The sequence below is a fragment of the Hippichthys cyanospilos genome, chromosome 18 (genome assembly GCF_059441005.1).
Source record: "Hippichthys cyanospilos isolate Australia breed blue-spotted pipefish chromosome 18, RoL_Hcya_1.0, whole genome shotgun sequence".
NCBI classification, from domain to species: domain Eukaryota; kingdom Metazoa; phylum Chordata; class Actinopteri; order Syngnathiformes; family Syngnathidae; genus Hippichthys; species Hippichthys cyanospilos.
Genome location: NC_142386.1, coordinates 2149994 through 2169020, shown reverse-complemented (window position 1 = coordinate 2169020; position 19027 = coordinate 2149994). Strand labels below are relative to the sequence as shown.

The window sequence follows — 19027 nt, the reverse complement described above, 5'->3', positions numbered from 1 at the left end:
GAGGGAACCCGTATCCGGCCGGCGAGGAACTGAGCGGGGAGCACTATTAGAGGAAATCGGGTCGGTGAGCCCGCAAGGCGCAAGGCCCCGCCCATCCCCGCCGGAGCAGGAAGGGGCGGGATGAAAAGGCGGCACACCAGGGAAGGTGGAATAGCATAACAAGACGTGGGCCAGCCATATTGTTACACTATTCCACCCACCTTAACTGTGAACCCTTGGGCGTGGCCACGCCGTAGCCTTTGGAGTCCAGGTTCCCGCCCACTTTCATGGTGTCGCAGGGCTTGCGCTGCTCCGTGTACTCGTTCATGGTGGACTCCAGCAGGAAGGCGTACTTGCCCTTGGACTTGCGCACGCGCGCCACGCCCTCCGCCGTGGTCTTGGTGAACACCGTGGGCTCGGCCGACTTCATGTAGCCCCACATCTTCTCGTACACGGCGATCTTGGAGCGCTGCCGGTGGGGGGAAGAAACCTTTTGCTCCCACTTCCGCTTCAAAGACGGACATTTGACGCCGGCGCCGCAAAATCGATAGATACATCGACGATTTAAAAAAAAAATGGTCGAGTAGGACATGAAAAATGATTCGCCCATCCCGAGTTAACTCAAGGAGTGCCAGTGACGTGAAATGACGTCACCCGGAAGCCTACCCAGGCATGCCGCTCACGCCGAATGACGTCAACTGCATTTTTTTTTGCTTAAATGTAAAAACTGAACGGTAGGAGACATGAAAAAATGACTTGCCCATCCTGCGTTAACTCATTGAGTGCCAGTGACGTGAAATGACGTCACCCGGAAGCCTACCGAGGCATGCCGCTTACGCCGAATGACGTCAACTGCATTTTTTTTTAGCTTAAATGTAAAAACTGAACGGTAGGAGACATGAAAAATGACTTGCCCATCCTGCATTAACTCATTGAGTGCCAGTGACGTAAAATGACGTCATCCGCAAAGCAACTGAAGCATATCGTTAACGCCAAATGACATTGTCGTTTTTTTTTTTTTTAACATATGGATGAAAGTAGGATGCGCACTCCTCTCAATTTAAATCTTTGAATGTCGTTGACGCGAAACGGAACCCCACCGAGGCATGCTGTTACTGCCAAATGATGTCAACCGTTTTTTTTTATCTTATGGGAATGGCTGGATACTGGTCATTAGGCTGGGGGGGACTTGACAATCATTTAACGAGGAGGGGACGTAAAACTTAAAAAGCCTAATATGTTTGAGAACATAAATGGCTCGATGATGGATCCCTGAGGAACAGCAACTCACCCTGAAAAACTCCTTGGTGGAACCCGAGTCTAAAGTGCCGTAGGCGATGTCCGTCTGCTTGGCCAGGTCCTCGGCGCTCTCGATGGGCGACACCATGCGCTCCACCGTCAGGAAGGCGGCCAGGTTGGCCGTGTAGGACGAGATGATGATGAGAGTGAAGAACCACCACACCCCGCCCACGATGCGACCCGATAACGACCTTGGGGAAGGAATGAGGAACAAATCCATGAACGAATGGCCAACTGATCATTTTTTTCCAAATTCAAACTTAAACTGCTCAGCAGACACTAATCTCTCCCCGAAGATCTCCAAGATGACGTGACGTCACAAACGCAGAAATGATGCATTTGAGTCCGACGTTTTTATGTACTCGTTCACTGCCGGTGACGGCTATAGACGTCGAAGGCCCGTTTTTACTGGGGTTACAGTTAATGTGTTCTTTCTGCTTGTCGCTAAATCAAAATTCAAGAGATTTATTTTCATATGTATAGTATTATTATAGCACACCAATGAAATTCTTATTCTGTTCACTTCCCCAGCTGCAGGCTACATTACTTGCTGGAAATAACTGACTTAATCGGCCATTTTGTGGAAAGACATTCAAGTCAATCACTGCCTAGTACAATGTTTTATTGTATGCTTCTCCTTTGATATCACGCAGAATTTTTTTTAAAAAGCCCAAGTTGGGTCCAAATCTCCCCCAGGGCTTAAAAGGACACAGTTTTTCAAGGTAATGATCTTATTTATGGTGGGTGTGGCAAGTGTGGGGGGGCAAGCAAAATAGAACTGAGAAGCAATGACTTGGAGAAAGGGCGCGGTTTCATCCAATAGGACCCCCACGGCGGCGCTACCCCGCTTCGCACACTCGGGGGAGACAGATAGCAGGCTGCCTAGGAGCGGCGGCGCGTGAGGAGAATCTTAAAGCCTAAATGCGGCATTGAGGAGAACAAACAAGCGCTCCCCTCGGTGCAAATCAAACAGCGGCAGATACAGAGGCCCTACGGGGCCGCGTGTCACAGAGAGAGAGACGCAGACATCTGCAACGGTGGGCCCTGCAATGCTTCTTATTGCCATCTGGCCTGAAAGCGCTCCATGAAGCCGCTACCTCATGTCCTGGAATCAATACACACGCTTGCGCTTTAGCCGTCGCTCTAAGACTTATTGTTTTTTTTTCAAGCTCCTCCTCCGGCATACGAACAGACGCCGCCAGCCATAACTTGAGCCGGAATTACAGCCTTTTAACGTGAGCAAAAACAAAAGTCGCACGCCGGCACACCCCGGTGCCCATATAAGGAAGTGCTGACGTAGCGGGCCGTGGCAGATGTCAGGATGCGGTGCAGTAGGATCCAGAAGCACCTCGTTCATCTCTATTACCGTATTTCTCAGAGTACAAGTTTATTTTTTGACAGCTGAATGCGAATTCATCGTGACTATGTGCCACGCCGGATAGCCCCTCCCATTTAAACCCCGACGACCTCCCCTTCCTGCTCGTCGTGGGAGGCGTCCCATTTCTTTGGAACGGAGATGATCTTACTTGGGATATTCTTCGCCCAAGTGACGACCGTTGCGAGATCGGCGCGTGGGAGGTCGCCCTCGGCTCCTCCCACCTGCCCACACCCATGACTGAAAAGCCGTCTTTTTCTTTTCATAATGCATCAAAGTCCCCCGGAAAAATGATCCTCGTTATGGACAACAGAGGGCGCACTCCTCCACGTTCTATGCAGACGCTCTAAAACCAATGCATACTTTACTGAATTCGAAGTAGGTCAATGTGATCATTTTAAGCCTTGTTTTGCATTCCGATTAATGTTATTCAAACAGATACAGTATGTGGAAAAAAAATGGTGCGATTTGAGTTACGTGCTTCTAAGTTGAACGTCCTGACACGGGGGTTGAAAATGAGGAAAAAAAAAAACTCGACTCGGGGAAATAGGGTATTTATTAACTAAAACAAAGCAGGCGTCGGATCGTCTGCGAGGCAAAATACGCACACAAATACACAAACGGCATCCGTTCATGAAACGTTCTTAATGATGTTTTGGCGGCATCTGTTGATGGTGAACTTAATCAGATTTCCATAAAGTCATTACAACGCGACGAGGCCAAATGAGAGCATGAGCGTGTGCGCGCGTGCGAACAGAACGTGCGTTTGTACACTTGCTTCAACTTCAGCAAACCGGCAGTGTCAGAGCATATACATTAGAAAAAAAAAAAAGCGACTTTATTTGCACGGGCCAATAAATGTCATTTCCATTCAAATGGACTTAGTCGCAAAATCTGATTGGACAAGCAAGCAAAAGTGATTTTTCTCAGCCAATCGGACTGGATGAAGTCTGCGCTCCGCTGAATGAAAAACAATGAGCCGTAACGCTATTTTCAAAGTGTCGAAAAGAGATCAAGTCACAATCCTGCCTAGGGATGGAATAAATGGCCCCGAGGTGACGGCCGGGGGGGCGCTGCCGCGCGGATTGACTTATCTTGAACTACTTTTGCGGCCAAAACAGCTATTCGACAGCCTATCCAACAACAACTCCGCAATGAAGAAAAATCTTCGGGCACCCGCGGCCGCTTGATGAAAAGCTTCCCGATCGGCGCCCCCCCCACTCGGAATCGCCTCCCGGCTTCAAAGCAACCGCCGCGCGGCTTCGCGCTGCGCCGGCGTCTGCCGTGACAAAAAGACCGAAGTGCCGCTGACGGGAGTGGGGGGGGACGGCGTGGAAAAGAACATCTGCGCGGCGTTGGGCTGGATGAGAAAGCGAAGTGGCGCGGGGCCGGGACTGTTGCCAAATGCGCCATCTCGCCCGAAAAAAGTCAATGAAAACGTGTCAAGTGTTTGATCAAATCATCCTTTTAGCCTGTTTCCACGGAGACCGGGATATGAATCACTCAATTCACCATTACGGAGCGCAAGAATGGCATTAGCGCGTATTAAGAGAGAGCAGAAAATCCTCTGTCAAAAGGGGCAAAAAGCTGAAAACAAACGCCGCATTTTTCCGACTATAAAGACGCAACTTTTTTCTCACGATTTGAGACCCTGGATATCCGTGGCTATGTGTGTCTATTAAAGGTGTTTATGAAATAGAAATCAATCAAAGACAGTCGTAAAAATCGAAAAATTATGTATAAATAATTAAGATCTTGTATAAAACTGCGATGTGTAGATTTGGTATATGATTGTATATACAGTGTATTGCAAATATGAATTATGCGTTTATATGATCACTATAATAATCAACCAATTAAACAAAAGGAGACAGAAGACGCTACGGAAGTCTTGATTTTGAGTTTGAATCAGGCAATTGAATCAGGCAATTAGAAAAAAAGTCTCAAATTTAAGAAACTAGAGATTAAGAAACGAGTCAAATAGAAGACCTTTCCGTGTCGGCTGGAGTCATCCTAAATTGGACGTGATCCTCCCACTTTGAGGAAGATTTGTGCGCGTGAACGAGGATGGACTCGGACGGCGGTTCGGCCCGCTTGCTTCTTCCCTTGAAAATAATGCCCTAACAAGCTCAGCTAACACCAGCAAAAATCGCATTTCATTTCGAAGTTAGCGTTTATAGGACGAGGGAGGCCTTCAAGAAAAATTTGCGGAATCACGGCGAAGGAATGGCGCGGCAAGCTCTCACCTGGGCGAGATGTCGCAGCCCTGTTGCATGAAGGCGCCAAGGGAGAACCAGAGGGAGTTGAAGATGCCAAACTCATTGGGGGGCTGGTCACTGGGCGGACCGTCGGCGCCCTCTTCGGGCTCCTCGGTGTGCCACTCGTACGGGCTGAAGCGGCTGACCAGGAAGAGCACCACGCTCACGCCGATGTAGGCGAAGACGATGCACATCCAGATCTCGTAGGCCAGCGGGTCCAGGAAGGAGAAGACGCCCGGTTTGGATTTTTGGGGCTTCTTGATCATAATGGAGATGCCCAGGGACATGAAGGGCTTGGAGAAGTCGATCACCTCCTCCCGGACCAGCGTGATTGTCAAAGGGGCCACAGCGATTTCCGCTTTCTGTGAACGTTGCAAAAACCGTCCCCGTGGTCACCAAAAAATAAAAAAACACTCGCTGCGCTTTTTATGGTTTTGTCTGCGGCTTACGCCTTCGATCGTAACCTCTGCTTAATTGTTTTCAGGCACATTTTGACCTTGACGTGCAAACGTTTACGCAAGTTAACTCTATCCGGGGATGATTGTTTTACGTGGGGGGAAAAAAAGCCTTACAATACACTTTTTGCCCCCCAAAAAAACTTACATGGTCATTTTTTTGTGAGAAGAAAAAAGTCCTTATTATATACTGTTTTTTATGAATAAAAGCCTTACTTTTACGTGGTCTTTTTTTTTTTTTTTTGCGAAAAAAGACCAACACTCCAATCAAATGGACGAGAATTATTTTTGTTGGCAAGGAAAGAGTTAAGAATTGTTTTTTCTGCATGGCTGTGTTTTACTGCCCCCTGTGGCCAAAGCAGGCAACGCAGAAAAATTTCCCGATTAAAACTTAAGAAACTAACTCATTGGTACACCGATTTTTACTTAAAAAATATATTTTTTAAATATTTTTTTTAGCATTTAGAAGAAGTACACGCAACGTAAGAGCGAATACGTTTCAGCGGGCACGTGTGTACGGAATATGTCCTCAAAATTTCCTAAACATGTCCAAAAGTGTTGTAAGACGGAAGATCATAAATAAACAGGGAAAAAAAGAAAAAAAACGTAATCGCCCGGCATACTATGGTTGAGCTTCTTTTAAAGAGAACTTAAGTGGACATGTTCTGTTGCGCAGCGGCCGTAAAAGTCCAGAGAGCCCATAAATCTCCCCCTCGCCGCACTCCCACTCCATTACACTCGGACCTTCCCGTAATTGCGGCCGGCGCCTTGAATTACCGACACTAATTTGAAGGAGAGGAGGGCGCTCGAAAACAGTCAAAATGGCCGCGCGTGAGCAAACGTAGGCGGGGGAAGGGCCTCGAGGATTTCACCGCGGCGCCGCGTGCCGTTTCATTTTGCATGAGCTCCGATGGAAAGTTCAAGCGCTTCGTTAGCAAGAGGCGGCACCGGAGTGACGGATTAACGCAACCGATCCAAAGGCGGCTCGACAAACATTGATTTCATTTTGTTACTTAGTGGAGCGATTGGCGGCGAGGTAGCGTGCGAGCGCTCTGTGGGAATAAGCGGCGTAACCTTTCACACGGAGCCCGGCGCGGACCCCGATAGCGCTAGCGCACAGAAAGTCAGCCCGCGGCGGCCGCCGGTGTGTGGAAACGGTCCGTCTCACCCCGTACACCAGCTCCCCGACCATGCCGTTCCAGATTTTGGTCTCGGGGTCCCGGGCGCCGTACTTGCCATCGGGCACGATGGAGATCTTGTACTTGATGCCGATGTGTTTGGCGATCTCCGAGGCCAGGTCCACGCAGTAGCCTTCGTACTGCTCGTTGCCCTCGTACATTTCAGAGTTCTTCTTCAGCATCACGTAGGGACCCTCCTACACAAACGGGGGGGGGGGGGGGGGGGGACAAGGGGACCACAAGCGGTGAAGCGTAGCGTCAGACGGACACGGGGACAGACGGATGTCACACAGCAGCAGACGACACAATGGCGCACAAAAGTCCTCGCTCGACATCCCGTCCTCAGTAAATGGAGACCGGTTCCTTTAGTGTTCAACAGTAGCCAGGTGCTAACTAGCAGTGCAAGCAAATGTTTCTTTTCAACTTCAGAGCAAATGAATTGGAACGTGAAGCAACTCCTTGCTGAATTCTGATTTATTTTGGTAACTTTTACACGGACGTGCATTATCTAAGTCAGGAATAAAACCTTTGACATCATCTATTTTCTGCAGTTGCTGACAGAGATACCACAACAAATATTATTTGATAAATCAGACAGGGATGGCAAAGTACTCACTTTGTATTCATTTTATTTATATTCCTCATCTGAAAATGTCATTTAAGGGGTACCTGGCTGAAAAAAAAAACTCACGGAAGGTACGTTGATGAAAATCGGTTGAGAATCGATGATTTAGACAAAAGTAGTGCTGTGGAATTTATAATAACACTGATATATTCACTATTCCTGATAGGGTGCAATCTGAATGTATAAACACACAAATATTTGGAAACATATTGTATGACCATACACTTGTACGTTTTATTCAGGGTTGACATAAATCGGGTCTGCAAAGTAAAAAAGAAAACAAAAGGTAAGATATCTGTGGCCCTTTAGCAAACGGCCTGTGAACCAATATTGGGCCGCGGACCGCTGGTTGGGGACCTCTGATTTCTATTAAGCAAGATGTTCTAAGAAATACTGATCATGTGACCACTACTCCTAACGCTATGTTGTCATAAGCCCGCTGGGTTCATTTCAAGCTGCGCATCCAGCAAACAATCATCCAAATGAAAAAAAAAATAAAATAAAATAAAAAAACGGCTTTAAATATTAAGTCTTTAAAACGCCACGCCCTGCTGGGGTACACAAACACACACACACAAAAAAGCCATGTGTGGTGATGGCCTCATGGTGCATGTGTGCAGCGCTATGTGTGTGTGTGTGTGTGTGTGTGTGGGGGGGGGGGGGGGGGGGCAGTCATCAAAATGCTAATGCAGACGGAATCAAAGAGACGGGAGGGAAACACGACTAAGCGCAAAACGGAGCTAAAGCTGATGGCCAGTGAAAAAAAATGCAGACTGCACACACCTTCCGGCTGGCCTCGCTTTTTGCCAAATCAATCCTTTTGGCCACGCCGGCCACTTCCTACATCACAGTCCAGTCCTGGAGGGCCGGCATCCCGCTTGCATGATTTCCACTTTTCACAGGATCAGCTTATATGCAGGAGCTTCAAAATGATCCTGACCATTTGAATCTGGCGCGTTAGACAGAGAAGCATTGAAAACATGCAGGATACCGGCCCTCTAGGACTGGATTTCCACACCTGTGTTCTACATATTTAGAATAAGGCACATTTTTTTGTTGATTTTTCAAATCTGTAAGATAAGAATGCAGCGATTGCATATGGCACTTTTCCTGCTTCAATTACACCGGATGATTTTAAATTTACAGTTCATATATAACAGGAGGGAGAATACAATGTGTGTCAAAGCTGTTGAAAGAAATAAAATGGCGTGGAGAAAAAAAAATCTCCAAAAGAGCGCCGTGCAAAAAGTGAATAGCGTTACAGCGAGGGAACAGTGTATTTCGAATAAAAATGAGTCCACTTGACCTCACTAGCTACTCCGTTGAGAGACAGGAGTGAACGCCGGCGTTGATGTTGCGGCGAAGCTAACGACGGGGCGAGCACGTTCGAAACTTACGAGGTAAACAAAACAACCTGACATGACCGTCACGCCAAAGACGCCAGATTATGGAATCACGGCCAATCTTGTGGAAGTGAGCCAGGCAGAAGAACAGTCTGCGCCAATTGACAGCAAAACAGGAAATCAGTTTGGCATTGGCAGTCTGCTCGGCGCGGGGGGGAGGGGGGGGGGGGGGGGGCAGAGCCCAAGTGGAAGGATGCCGTGATGACAGGACGCAGCGTGAAATGCGGGACACACAAAGGACAAAGAGAGCGGAGTGTTGATAGTGGATTCCTTTCTAAAGGCGGCCTGCCGGCGGGCCGCTCGTCCTCTCCCGTTATTTGTTGCTTGCTGTCCAGCGGGGGGCTCAGTTTCTTAAAAGGGGCTTCCTCAGCGCCGGCTGAAAAGAGGGGAGGGAGGATTGTGCTGAGCTGGGGACCCCAAAAGCCACACAAACCGTAAAGGTGAGGCTTCGTGTGCACGCAAACCCCCCCCCCGGGTGGACGAGACCTTGATTGTCATTTGAACCCAGCCGTTGCTTCGTTTTCAACTAGAGAGCAAGTTGATTGGAACATGTAGCAACTTACAGCTAAACTGCGCAAAATATACGGATATTTATATGGACGCGCGTAGTCCAAGAGACACAAGAGAAGAGTCGTAAATAAAACAGATGATTTCCTACCGGCCATCCATTTGAAGTGGAATGGCGGCCAAAGAGTAACGTTCTTCTGGCAAAGTGGCATTTGGGAAGCTTGGTCAAAGGAACGCATGCACACAGGGGACTCACCATGATGGTGGTGACCACCACCGTGCGGTTCTCCATGCCGGACGTGTCGTTGGGGAGGAGCGGCGAGTCCTGGATCAGCACCAGCTTGTCGGCGTCGTTCCAGTAGCCCATCTGCGGGGAAGGCGCGACCCAACGTTACAACCGCGCCAACGTGCCGGAGATAACGAGACGGTTATTTCATACCCATGCACGCACACACACACACATATATACATATATATATATATATATATATATATATATATATATATATATATATATATATATATATATATATGTATGTTTTTTAAGTATATTGTTTTGCAAAATGTTCACAAAATGTTTCATAAATCCGATTAATTTTTTAATTATATTTTTTTCAATAAATTGTAATGCAAAATACGCTTCATTTTTCAACAGTTGATTGAGATTAAATATGGAAAATTTGATGAATAAATTAAAAAAAAAACTTACTGTATATTTATCAAAAACTTTCCAAATAGTTTCTATACTTAATCATAATTAATCAACCAGATTTGTTGAACAATCAACTAAGATTAATGATGGAAAATCTTTTTATATACAGCATCCATATGGCTTGCCAATCAAATTGAAGGTGTATGCGAGTCCCGCTATCTTCATTCCTGGCCGCAGCAATTAAGCCGCGGTTACGGCGCCCTAACCGCGGCTTAATCGGAGCTAGCGAGAAAAGACGGCGGCCGCGACGCGGGAGCGAGGCGTGACGCTTTACCCGTCTGGGTCCATTATTCTTCAGCTCAAACACGTCCATGGTGTAGTTGACCCTGCGGCCATAGTGGTCAAACTGGACATTACCTGTGAGTCCCTGCAGCCGCACCTAAAGGCAAAGGCGGGCAACGTGAAACCGTTTCCTCCGCTAACCACAAGGGGAACAAATGTCAAGCCCACCTGCTTGAGGGTACGCTCCATGTCCATGCCCTGGTTCCACGGGGCGGCGGGGTTGGCCAGGCAGTCTCCGGCGTTGCCCCGTCGGGAAATGTCCACCTTCTGCCTGCGCAGGTTCCTGAAGGCCTCGGCCATCACCGTCACGCCGTCGTACGTCAGCGCCGACGTGTACTGGAAGGAAAGGAGGGAAAGAGGAACACACGGTTTGGATTTCGCAACCTCGACGGAAGCAGGAAGTGATTTTTTACAATACTTTTACTGCTGAAAACGCCTTAAGTTCTGTTATATCCAAACGTTCACGCGCGCTTATATAGGCCAAAAGGATGAAGGCGATGGCACCCCCTGCTGCTTGGGCATGCACTTAGCCTGATTTTTTTGTTTTTTTTTTAATGCATTTATCGACCAGCGAGCAAAACAACCTGTAAAAAAAAAAATCGTCTCCGCGGATACGTGCGGATTTCCAGGAGTGAGGGCAATTTACCGAAAAGTCTGCAAAGATAACACGCACGCACGCACGCACACACACATTTGTGCGATATTGCTCTGCGGTGTAAACTTTTAATTGAAGTGGTGCTATCCATCTCTTTCTCGCTCTCTCTTTTTCTCACACATGCACACACACACTCACACACACACACACACACTTAGGCTTGACTCGTATTCTTTCCACAGCAGTGCAGCTGCTTCATAAATATAAAGATTTGCTGGAGGCGGGTGTTTTCTGACCGCCTCCTTGCCCCACTGCCATTCGCTATCTGCGCGATAAAGAAAAAAAAAAAAAAAAAGAGTAAAGTGGGTCATTGTTGTCAGATGGCAGCAGATGACAGGCCGGGTGAAGCCAAGTTGAGCGTGGCGCTACGAGGAGGCCAACGAGGGCTTTGCATTCGCCTCTTTTGGCCCCAAAACGGCGGCTGCGCCCAGTGAAATTTGACATAAGGTTTCATTTTAAATCTGGAAGGAATTTTAGACAGCATACCCCTCTGTATGCGAAACATTTAAAGCTGTTTCTGACTGTGAATCCAGTTCTCCCAGATTTCAAAATAAAAGCACTGTTAGGTTGAACTTCTGTAAACTGACAAATAAATGCCAAATATTGGCCATCAGTGTAACGGTTTATTAATTGCGGGCAAAATTTCAACTCGGATCGCAATCCGGAGATACTTTTGATCCGAACGGAATCAAAGAAAAGGTGGCGGCGTGGTTTTGGTTTACCTTGGGCGGCGCGTCGGAACCCGGGTACTCCCTCTGATCCAACTTGTTCCAACGCTGCATGAGCTTGATGACCATGGGATTGCTGAAGTCCACCAGCTGGAAGCCCGTCACGTTGGCGCCGCCGTGCATGAAGCGCTCCAGATTGATGTCCTTGAAACCCTGGAGGCACAAAGACGCGTCACGGGACAAATCCGAGTCCCCATCGCCACCCTGAAGGAATACGCCGCGACCATCATATCCCGCTTGCACTATTGTGACTGAAAAGAAAATTTGGAGGAACACATGCAGATGGAATTCAACCGAATCCACCTCTCAAGAAATACTAAGGAACTAACTGAATGCTACTTTTGTCCTGGTCTGAGGAGGTCTTTATCACTTTTTCTGGCACTAAGCAATGTATTTGAGTTAGAATATAATTTCTGGCATAAGTAAATGATGAAGGGTTAGCGTTGACGTCGAAAATCTCGAAACATAGGTATCGCATAGGTGTGGAACTGCAGTCCTCGCAAGCCGGTATCCTGCATGTTTTCCGGTTCCTCCCCCCAACACGCCCGATTTAAACGATTAGCTTATTAGCTAGCTCCGCAGGCGCATTTGAAGGTGTGTTTGAGAAAGCGGGTTCGAAAACATGCAGGCTGCCGGCCCTCCAGGACTGGAATTCCACACTTGTTGTCATGCTACAAGGAGGGATGGCCAGATTTTTCCAACACTAGTAGAGCATCCGTCACTTCCCCCCTTTTACCCTTTCAACGCCAACAAAAATGTTCACTTTGGCGGCTAAGCGGAGTTCGGAGATGAGCCGAGTCACGCGTCCTCACCAGGTTGGCCATGATGTAGTGGTATCCTTTGACGTGTTTCCCCACGCTGACGATCTGCAAGGAGAAGGCGCCGTTCAAATTGAAAGCGTGACATGACACGGTGGCCCGCTAATTGCGTTGAGCCACGCCGCTTGACGGGCTAGCTAGCGTGTCGCACGCAAACGCATTCAGACAACGCTTGGCGTGACGCGCGCGCTCAAGCTACGTGTTGATCCAAACTGATTTTGAAAGCTGACATCTGCCGGAAAATCCCAGCGGACAATCACACAACGGGAATGGGAACGTCGCAGCGGGGAAGGGAAGAAAAATAATAGATGAAAACAATTTCAATTTCTCTGGAGAGCTTGTAAGTATGGTAAAAAAAAAAAAAAAAAAAAGGAATACAGTGGACCCTCATTACAGCGTCCCTGGCTTACCTTTTTTTCATGTCGCAATGTGGAATACTGAGTTTTTTTTGTCCCCCCTTTACGGTATTTTACCGGCTTTATGACAAAAACAACTGTCATGACCCTAGGGGCTTGGCTGTATTTGTGTTGTTTTGTCTCCATCTGCAGGCGTTTTTAGGTAATTACACTCATTTTCTGTTGCCGTCACATGATGGAGATGCTGGTCTGCTATTGGTCGGCCTCACTCGTTTCAAAAAGGCGGAACGGTAAAGCTTTTTGCGATTGTGAGTTACAAAAGCGTATTTATAGTGTATTTTACTGCTTAAGTCAAAGTTGAAAGGGTGAGCCATGATTGCTAGTGACGTTAAAGAGAAAAGTAAGAAGATGCTTTATAAGGAAATATGAAGCTAGCCTAGCCTAAATAAATCCTTTCTATATTTTTTATGATGTGACGATTGTATACATGTATATTATGCTCATACCTGTTCCAGCATGTTTTGCAGCCTCTCGGCCTCCAGGTCGATGACAAACTTGTTCTCCTGCCGCCGGTCCAGGTCGTCCAGGAGCCGTCGGTAGTTGGCGTCATTGAAGTTTTCCACGCAGATGGCGCTCACCTGCCAGTTGTTTTGCCCCGCCCTCTCCATGATGGCCTGCAGAATGGCGTACCCTGACGCCGTTGGACACCACACAAAAAGTCCCACGTTTGAGGCAGATTTTTCTTTTTTAACTCATTCGATCCAAAAGACAAATTTTCACAACTACCAGAGAAAAAAGGGGGGTCACAATTACCAGAGAAAAAAAAATTCGGGGACGGGGGGCATGGCGGACTGATCCAGGATGATCTAGTAATGAAAGTCAATTATATTGATGCATCGGGACAAGAACATACTGACCTACTGTGCAATACTTTTTATGGGCAAGGTGTCGTTTTGAGGGTCGTCAAGTTGCAACGAAAAGAAGACAAGCGAGCGCCGCTAGCCGCGAGGGCGGCCGTTCGCCCGCCAGGAACAGATGTCCACTTTAAAGGGCCCCTCCTGGTGGCCATCGCAATCTGGCAAGCCGTCTCCCTTTGCTACCAATTAGTGGCTTAACCTGCACTCTGGCAAGCCTCTCCGATTTGCCCTCCTTCCCACCTGCGCTTCCTCACAACCTTCCAACCCGCATGGGAGAAAAAGGCGCAAAGGGACATGGCACACATATGCTAGGAGTCACAATATTAGGCACACCTGCACCTGTCCATTTCCATCCCAGTCCAAATGAGCGATCTTTAAAATTCCCCCCAAAAATGTGTGAGAAAAGTTGATGTTTGTTGTTATTTGAAGACTTTTGACATCGCGACGGTTTTCAAATGTTGTTTCAAATGTTTTCGGGATCTCTTGTTCGATTGTGTCAACCTGTTCCCTTAGGCCAGCCAATGAGTTTCCTGCACCACTTGTGTCTTGTCCAGGTGTTCACCGTTGTCTCATCGGTTTGGATTGTATTTTCAAATGTATTTTTAGTATATGCCACGGGCTGCTAAAATGTGGATGGCGGGTTGCAAATAGCCCCCGGGCCGTAGCTTACCCCGTTACCCTTGTTTACAAATTGTACATGACATCATTGCGTCTCTGGGTCTTTCCTACGTGTCAAGTCTCAGCACATTGAGTCATCGGGCCCAGCGGCGTCACTCGGATAGGCGGCGAGCAAAGTGTGCCGGGCCGCGTCGGCTGATTATCGGATGATAAATGTGCGACCTCGGGGCGGGAAATCGGTGTCGGTGGGCCGCGCGCCGAATCTGCATGGGCTGCGTGTTATGCGTCGCCTCTTTCTTACATTGAGCGCTTTTACATGGCGGATGGGGGAGATTATTCTTTCCAAATAAAAAACAAAATACATCCATCACAACATGTACCAGCAGCCGCTAGCCGGGGAAGAAACATCGTCTTGTTTACAACCCGGCTCGCCTGTCTTCATTTTTCATATGCTCCTTTCTTCGCTTCTCTTTTTTCATGCCTTTTTCTCTTCCTGTCCACTACTCAAATAGAAATCATCTCCCGAGGTCAAACTGTCATCATTATAACCTCTGCGCTTTCGATCCTGTCAAGCCGCGACTGACATTCGCACACATACACTGTGGACTTCCGGTTTACGACGTCCCCGCCTTCGTTTTTTTTCACCTTACGACGTGGAACGCAACGTGGTTTTTTTTTGTCCCCTCTTTAAGCCGTTTTTTTCAATTTACAACATCAAAAATGACAGCTTCTCCTCTCAAACATGGATTAACATCTCAATATTGCTTTTCTGAGACATAAGATAGATTTTGTGAAAATGCATCACACACACACACACACACACACACACACACACACACACACACACACACATATATATATATATATATATATACAGATACAGATGTCATCACCTTTTAACGGAGAAAGATGCGTTCCCCTTCTATCAATCATTCTACTTCAAAATGAAAGTGATCACATTTTTGAAGGGGTGATCAAAATCCTCCTTTTTTTAAAAGCTTTCAATGTGCCGGTGCAACATCTGACAGCACTCCATCCACCAAAGCCAATTCTATTTCTAAAAGGTATGTTGGGTTTTGATAGACATCCCAGACTCATCGAGGAGGACAAAGGAGCGCTCTGGCCATCAGTCAGTTGGGCTTCTCATGTCGATACGTTCTCACGTGCCATTCTTCTGTTTCACTTCAATGTTTTTTTAAACGCCGCCAGATATCGATCAAAGGTTGACGCTGTCGGGGTCGCGTCAATTCCTCACTCCTCGAGAGGACCGTTTGTAGTCAATACGGAGGCTCGGTGAGGATTTGAAGCATCGCTTTGGAATTAGCTCAGAAAATACTGCTATTCAAGTACCGGCGATGGAAAAATATACAGGTTAGCTTATTCAAACGTGAGCAATAGGGACATAAGTCATCCGCCCGCAGGCAAATTCCACGGACGGAGGCGGGAAACCTCGAGAAAAAAATTCTAATTCAGAGGGAAATTTTTTTCAGAACGGTTCGGGCTGAAAAGACCAAAACCTTCGTCTTTGACGTGACGTTTGACTCGGGTTGTGTTCTTTGTCTACAGTCTCAATTACTGATAAATACCACGACACTATACAGTGGAATTTTTATCATGGGCCGCATTGTTGTTGTAGTTCAACAGTCAGAGGGCTGAGATAAATTTGAAGTGCGTTTCATACACGTACACAGTTTTGAAATCAGAGGCCGGTAAAAACTGTTGAAAAGACAGATTGTTGGTCTTTTTTAAGATAACTTGCCAGTTTTGTATTTTAGCCAGAAGTCAAATTACATAAAAATGATGTGGGGGCGGAATTTGGCCCGCGGGCCTTGAGTTTGACACCTTGGGTTCACGAACATTTTGGGAACAGATTAGGCTATGTACATGTAAAAAGCGTCTCGACTAATGAAAGACTCCTGCTACAGAATGACTTCTGGTACGAATTAATTCCGTAAGTAAAAGTACCACTGTATTGCAATAGTATATCAGAAAACAAGACATTATGAGATGGATCTTTGGTCGGGTTTCGTAGGCTTTCTTGCCTTTGATCGGCTTTGCGGAGCGGGTCCAATGGCTTTTGGATGCCGCCGAGCGTGAAAGTAGGAGAACAGAAAAAAAAAAAAGAAGACTCCATCCTGACTCTCCCCCACAGAGAGAACGAAAGGGGTGTGAACGAACCGACGCCTGGCGGGCAACGCGCAAAGTGAGATGCGGAGATAGCATCCGGCCTTGTCATGAAAACGGGACACTATTGACTCTCCGGTATCCACCGAGCGCCGCGCATCGGCAGATAATCAAAAGACGCAAGCGACTTGAGGTGGAAACACCGGGCCGGCGATATCGATCGGCCTTCGTTGCCCCGCGGCGAGCTTCGGATAAATAGCGCCATTATTCCCCCATGCAATTTCAGGGGCAGCGGCCATACAGGAAATGAGCGCGTATTCATCAAACGGCTCTCTCCGATGGCCACTTACAGCAATCCGCTTCAATTGTTGCCCGTATAATGACTCCTTTCAATCCAGACGGAGCTCCTTCCATTCCTTCCCGTATAAGTTTGATCGCGATATACTCGTCGTACTTTTATGCGCTTCCTGACGCTTTCGCGGTCTCGTTGTAGTTCTTGATACTGTATTTCTTCATGGTGGACACGGCTATTACCGTAATTCCCCAAGTACAAGAGACCGCTGTGTATAAGACGCAGGTCAGTGTTGTCTTGGACTCGGAGGAATTGAGAAAAGAAAAAAAAGGTGCATGGGCTCTCACTCGCGAGTCCATTGGTGACGCACTCGCTCATGAGAAATGGAATGTACCGATTTGAGGAGTGAGGACTTCCTTTCTCCAAATGAAAACAGGACAGAACTCACCCCGGTCCGTGTCGTAGAGAAAGACAAACTTATTCCAGTCGTAGTGGTCCAACAGGGACAAGAGCGCCCCCCGGATGGACGGCCGTAGTTGCAGGGTGAACTGGCTCTCGCCCTCGGTGGGGAAGCTGGGCGTGATGAGGGAGATGTGCAGGGCGCTGCAGAAGGACGTCAACGTGTGCACCGAGCGTTTGTCGTACAGGCCGAAGATGGCGAAGACGCCTCGGGAGTACTGCGAGCAGACTGCGCCAGAGAAAAACCAGTTACAGGTCAACTATCACGTAAATAATCGGACGGATTCGCACGCTGATTTGTATGTTCCGCTACGTTAGCTTCAAGGCTAACTCGCAGCGGACTTCTCACTTGTGCATCGGTGAAAACGGAATTTAGAAAAAAATTGGACAACAAAGTCGAATAAGTTGCACAGAAACAAAAATATTACAGTGGATCAACCATGGGAGTATTTCAATATGGCATTTCAATATGGCATCCTGCCTTCTCTTCTAAACGCTTGCAAACGGAGGTAGAGAGGTACAACTCGCAGATGTCAAATTTAGCCTGTGTCGGGCTCATTTACTGCCATTCAAAATTGGAAATATTGTCCATTTTGGACATATTGAAGACTCCGTGTTTTATCATGCATTTCCCCTGATTTTAGCATTCATCTTTTCATCAGCAACTCGCAAACAGGGTGCAATCGAAATTTCTGTTTTGAGACCCCCAAACCACTGAGTGGCGCTAGTCCATTAGGACATTTGCGCTGAACCCGAGCTGGAAAAACATTCAGGTGGTCAGGGATAGCAGCACTATTCTTTATTTTAACTGAATGGCAGCAGCTAGCTTTACTTCCTGAAAACTATTTGTTTTCCTATTAGCAAAAGATTCTATGTTTCTCTCTCATAAATGCAGGAATTCTGTTAAAATGTAGAAAACTTTGAAATTCCTCTTGCTTAGCTAGTAGCTAAGAACCTCCGAGCCTAAAAACGTACGTGCCTTTGGTGTTTTTCCATCGTGAGTTAGCATTTGCTATAGCTAGCCGACTTTCTTGAGACTAAATGAGTGTGCTTTGGCTAAATGTGCGACGCGTTCAGTTCTCCGGTCAATATCAACTAAGATTGGCCATAAGCAGTTTGGAATTAGCACTTGGCCTCTTTTTGAAGAATCGTTTACACAGTGGAAGTGCGGCAAACGTACAGATCTGCCATTTCGCTTGGAGCAAATCTGTGCTCGGTGATTGTTCTTTATCTCAGTATGAGCACTATGCAAGTTAATAGAGTGCGGCGTGTGAGTACTTTTGCTATCTCGGATGATTTGTCTCTCTTAAGTACAGGAATCGCTAGCATTTATCCTGCTAATGGAAAACAAAAACAAAGAACGACAGTAAGTGACAACACAATCACAAAGCCTTATTCTCTATTTCCTTCAAACTGCGGCATGGCGTGGAAAAACGAAGAGGGGAACAAGTCGGCAATCCTTTGTCTACTTTCACATTGTTGTCATAGTTCAACAGTCAGTGGGCTGAAATAAAGCGGTTCCACTTATGAAAGATTGCCTTTACAAAAAGAAAAGAAGCGAGCGGGCTGAACCGACGTCTGAGTCCATCCTTGTTCACACGCAAGAATGGAACTGAACTGTAGAAGTTATGATGTGATTCAATTAAGAGCGCACTGCTTCGAGAACATGGAAAGGTTATCCATTCGACTCGTTAATTAATTGCAGTTTTTTTGGCATATGCACACACACACCACTAAAATTAAAGGTTCTACATTTGGTTACTTCAGATTCACCAGCTCACTTTTCCATGCTAAACGACTGCTGATATTGGTCCCCAAAAGACCCGTAGACCATACAGTAGGTCACACACATTGCGAGTGTGTGTGTGTGTATATGTGTGTTTTGCGCATTTGTGTCAACATGGAAGGATGACGGCCCTCGGGAGCCGTGGAGTCGCGGTCCAGGGCAGGTCCACTCGAGCAGGAAAGGAGCTTGAAAATCCTCTCA

General features: G+C 47.1%; 1 protein-coding gene across 2 annotated transcripts in view; it reads right to left on the bottom strand.

Annotated features, from left to right (window-relative positions):
- gria4b (glutamate receptor, ionotropic, AMPA 4b) overlaps nucleotides 1-19027 on the bottom strand; it is a 50210-nt gene that overhangs the window by 8852 nt on the left and 22331 nt on the right. For both annotated transcript variants that reach the window (XM_088441586.1, XM_088441585.1), the window contains exons 3-13: nucleotides 17030-17269; nucleotides 13137-13321; nucleotides 12269-12322; nucleotides 11451-11609; nucleotides 10242-10409; nucleotides 10066-10170; nucleotides 9336-9446; nucleotides 6535-6741; nucleotides 4900-5273; nucleotides 1271-1469; nucleotides 201-448 (exon numbers count right to left, since the gene is read on the bottom strand). In XM_088441586.1, coding sequence (XP_088297712.1) covers nucleotides 201-448; nucleotides 1271-1469; nucleotides 4900-5273; nucleotides 6535-6741; nucleotides 9336-9446; nucleotides 10066-10170; nucleotides 10242-10409; nucleotides 11451-11609; nucleotides 12269-12322; nucleotides 13137-13321; nucleotides 17030-17269 — 2050 coding nt within the window. The remainder of the gene's footprint in view (nucleotides 1-200; nucleotides 449-1270; nucleotides 1470-4899; nucleotides 5274-6534; nucleotides 6742-9335; nucleotides 9447-10065; nucleotides 10171-10241; nucleotides 10410-11450; nucleotides 11610-12268; nucleotides 12323-13136; nucleotides 13322-17029; nucleotides 17270-19027) is intronic.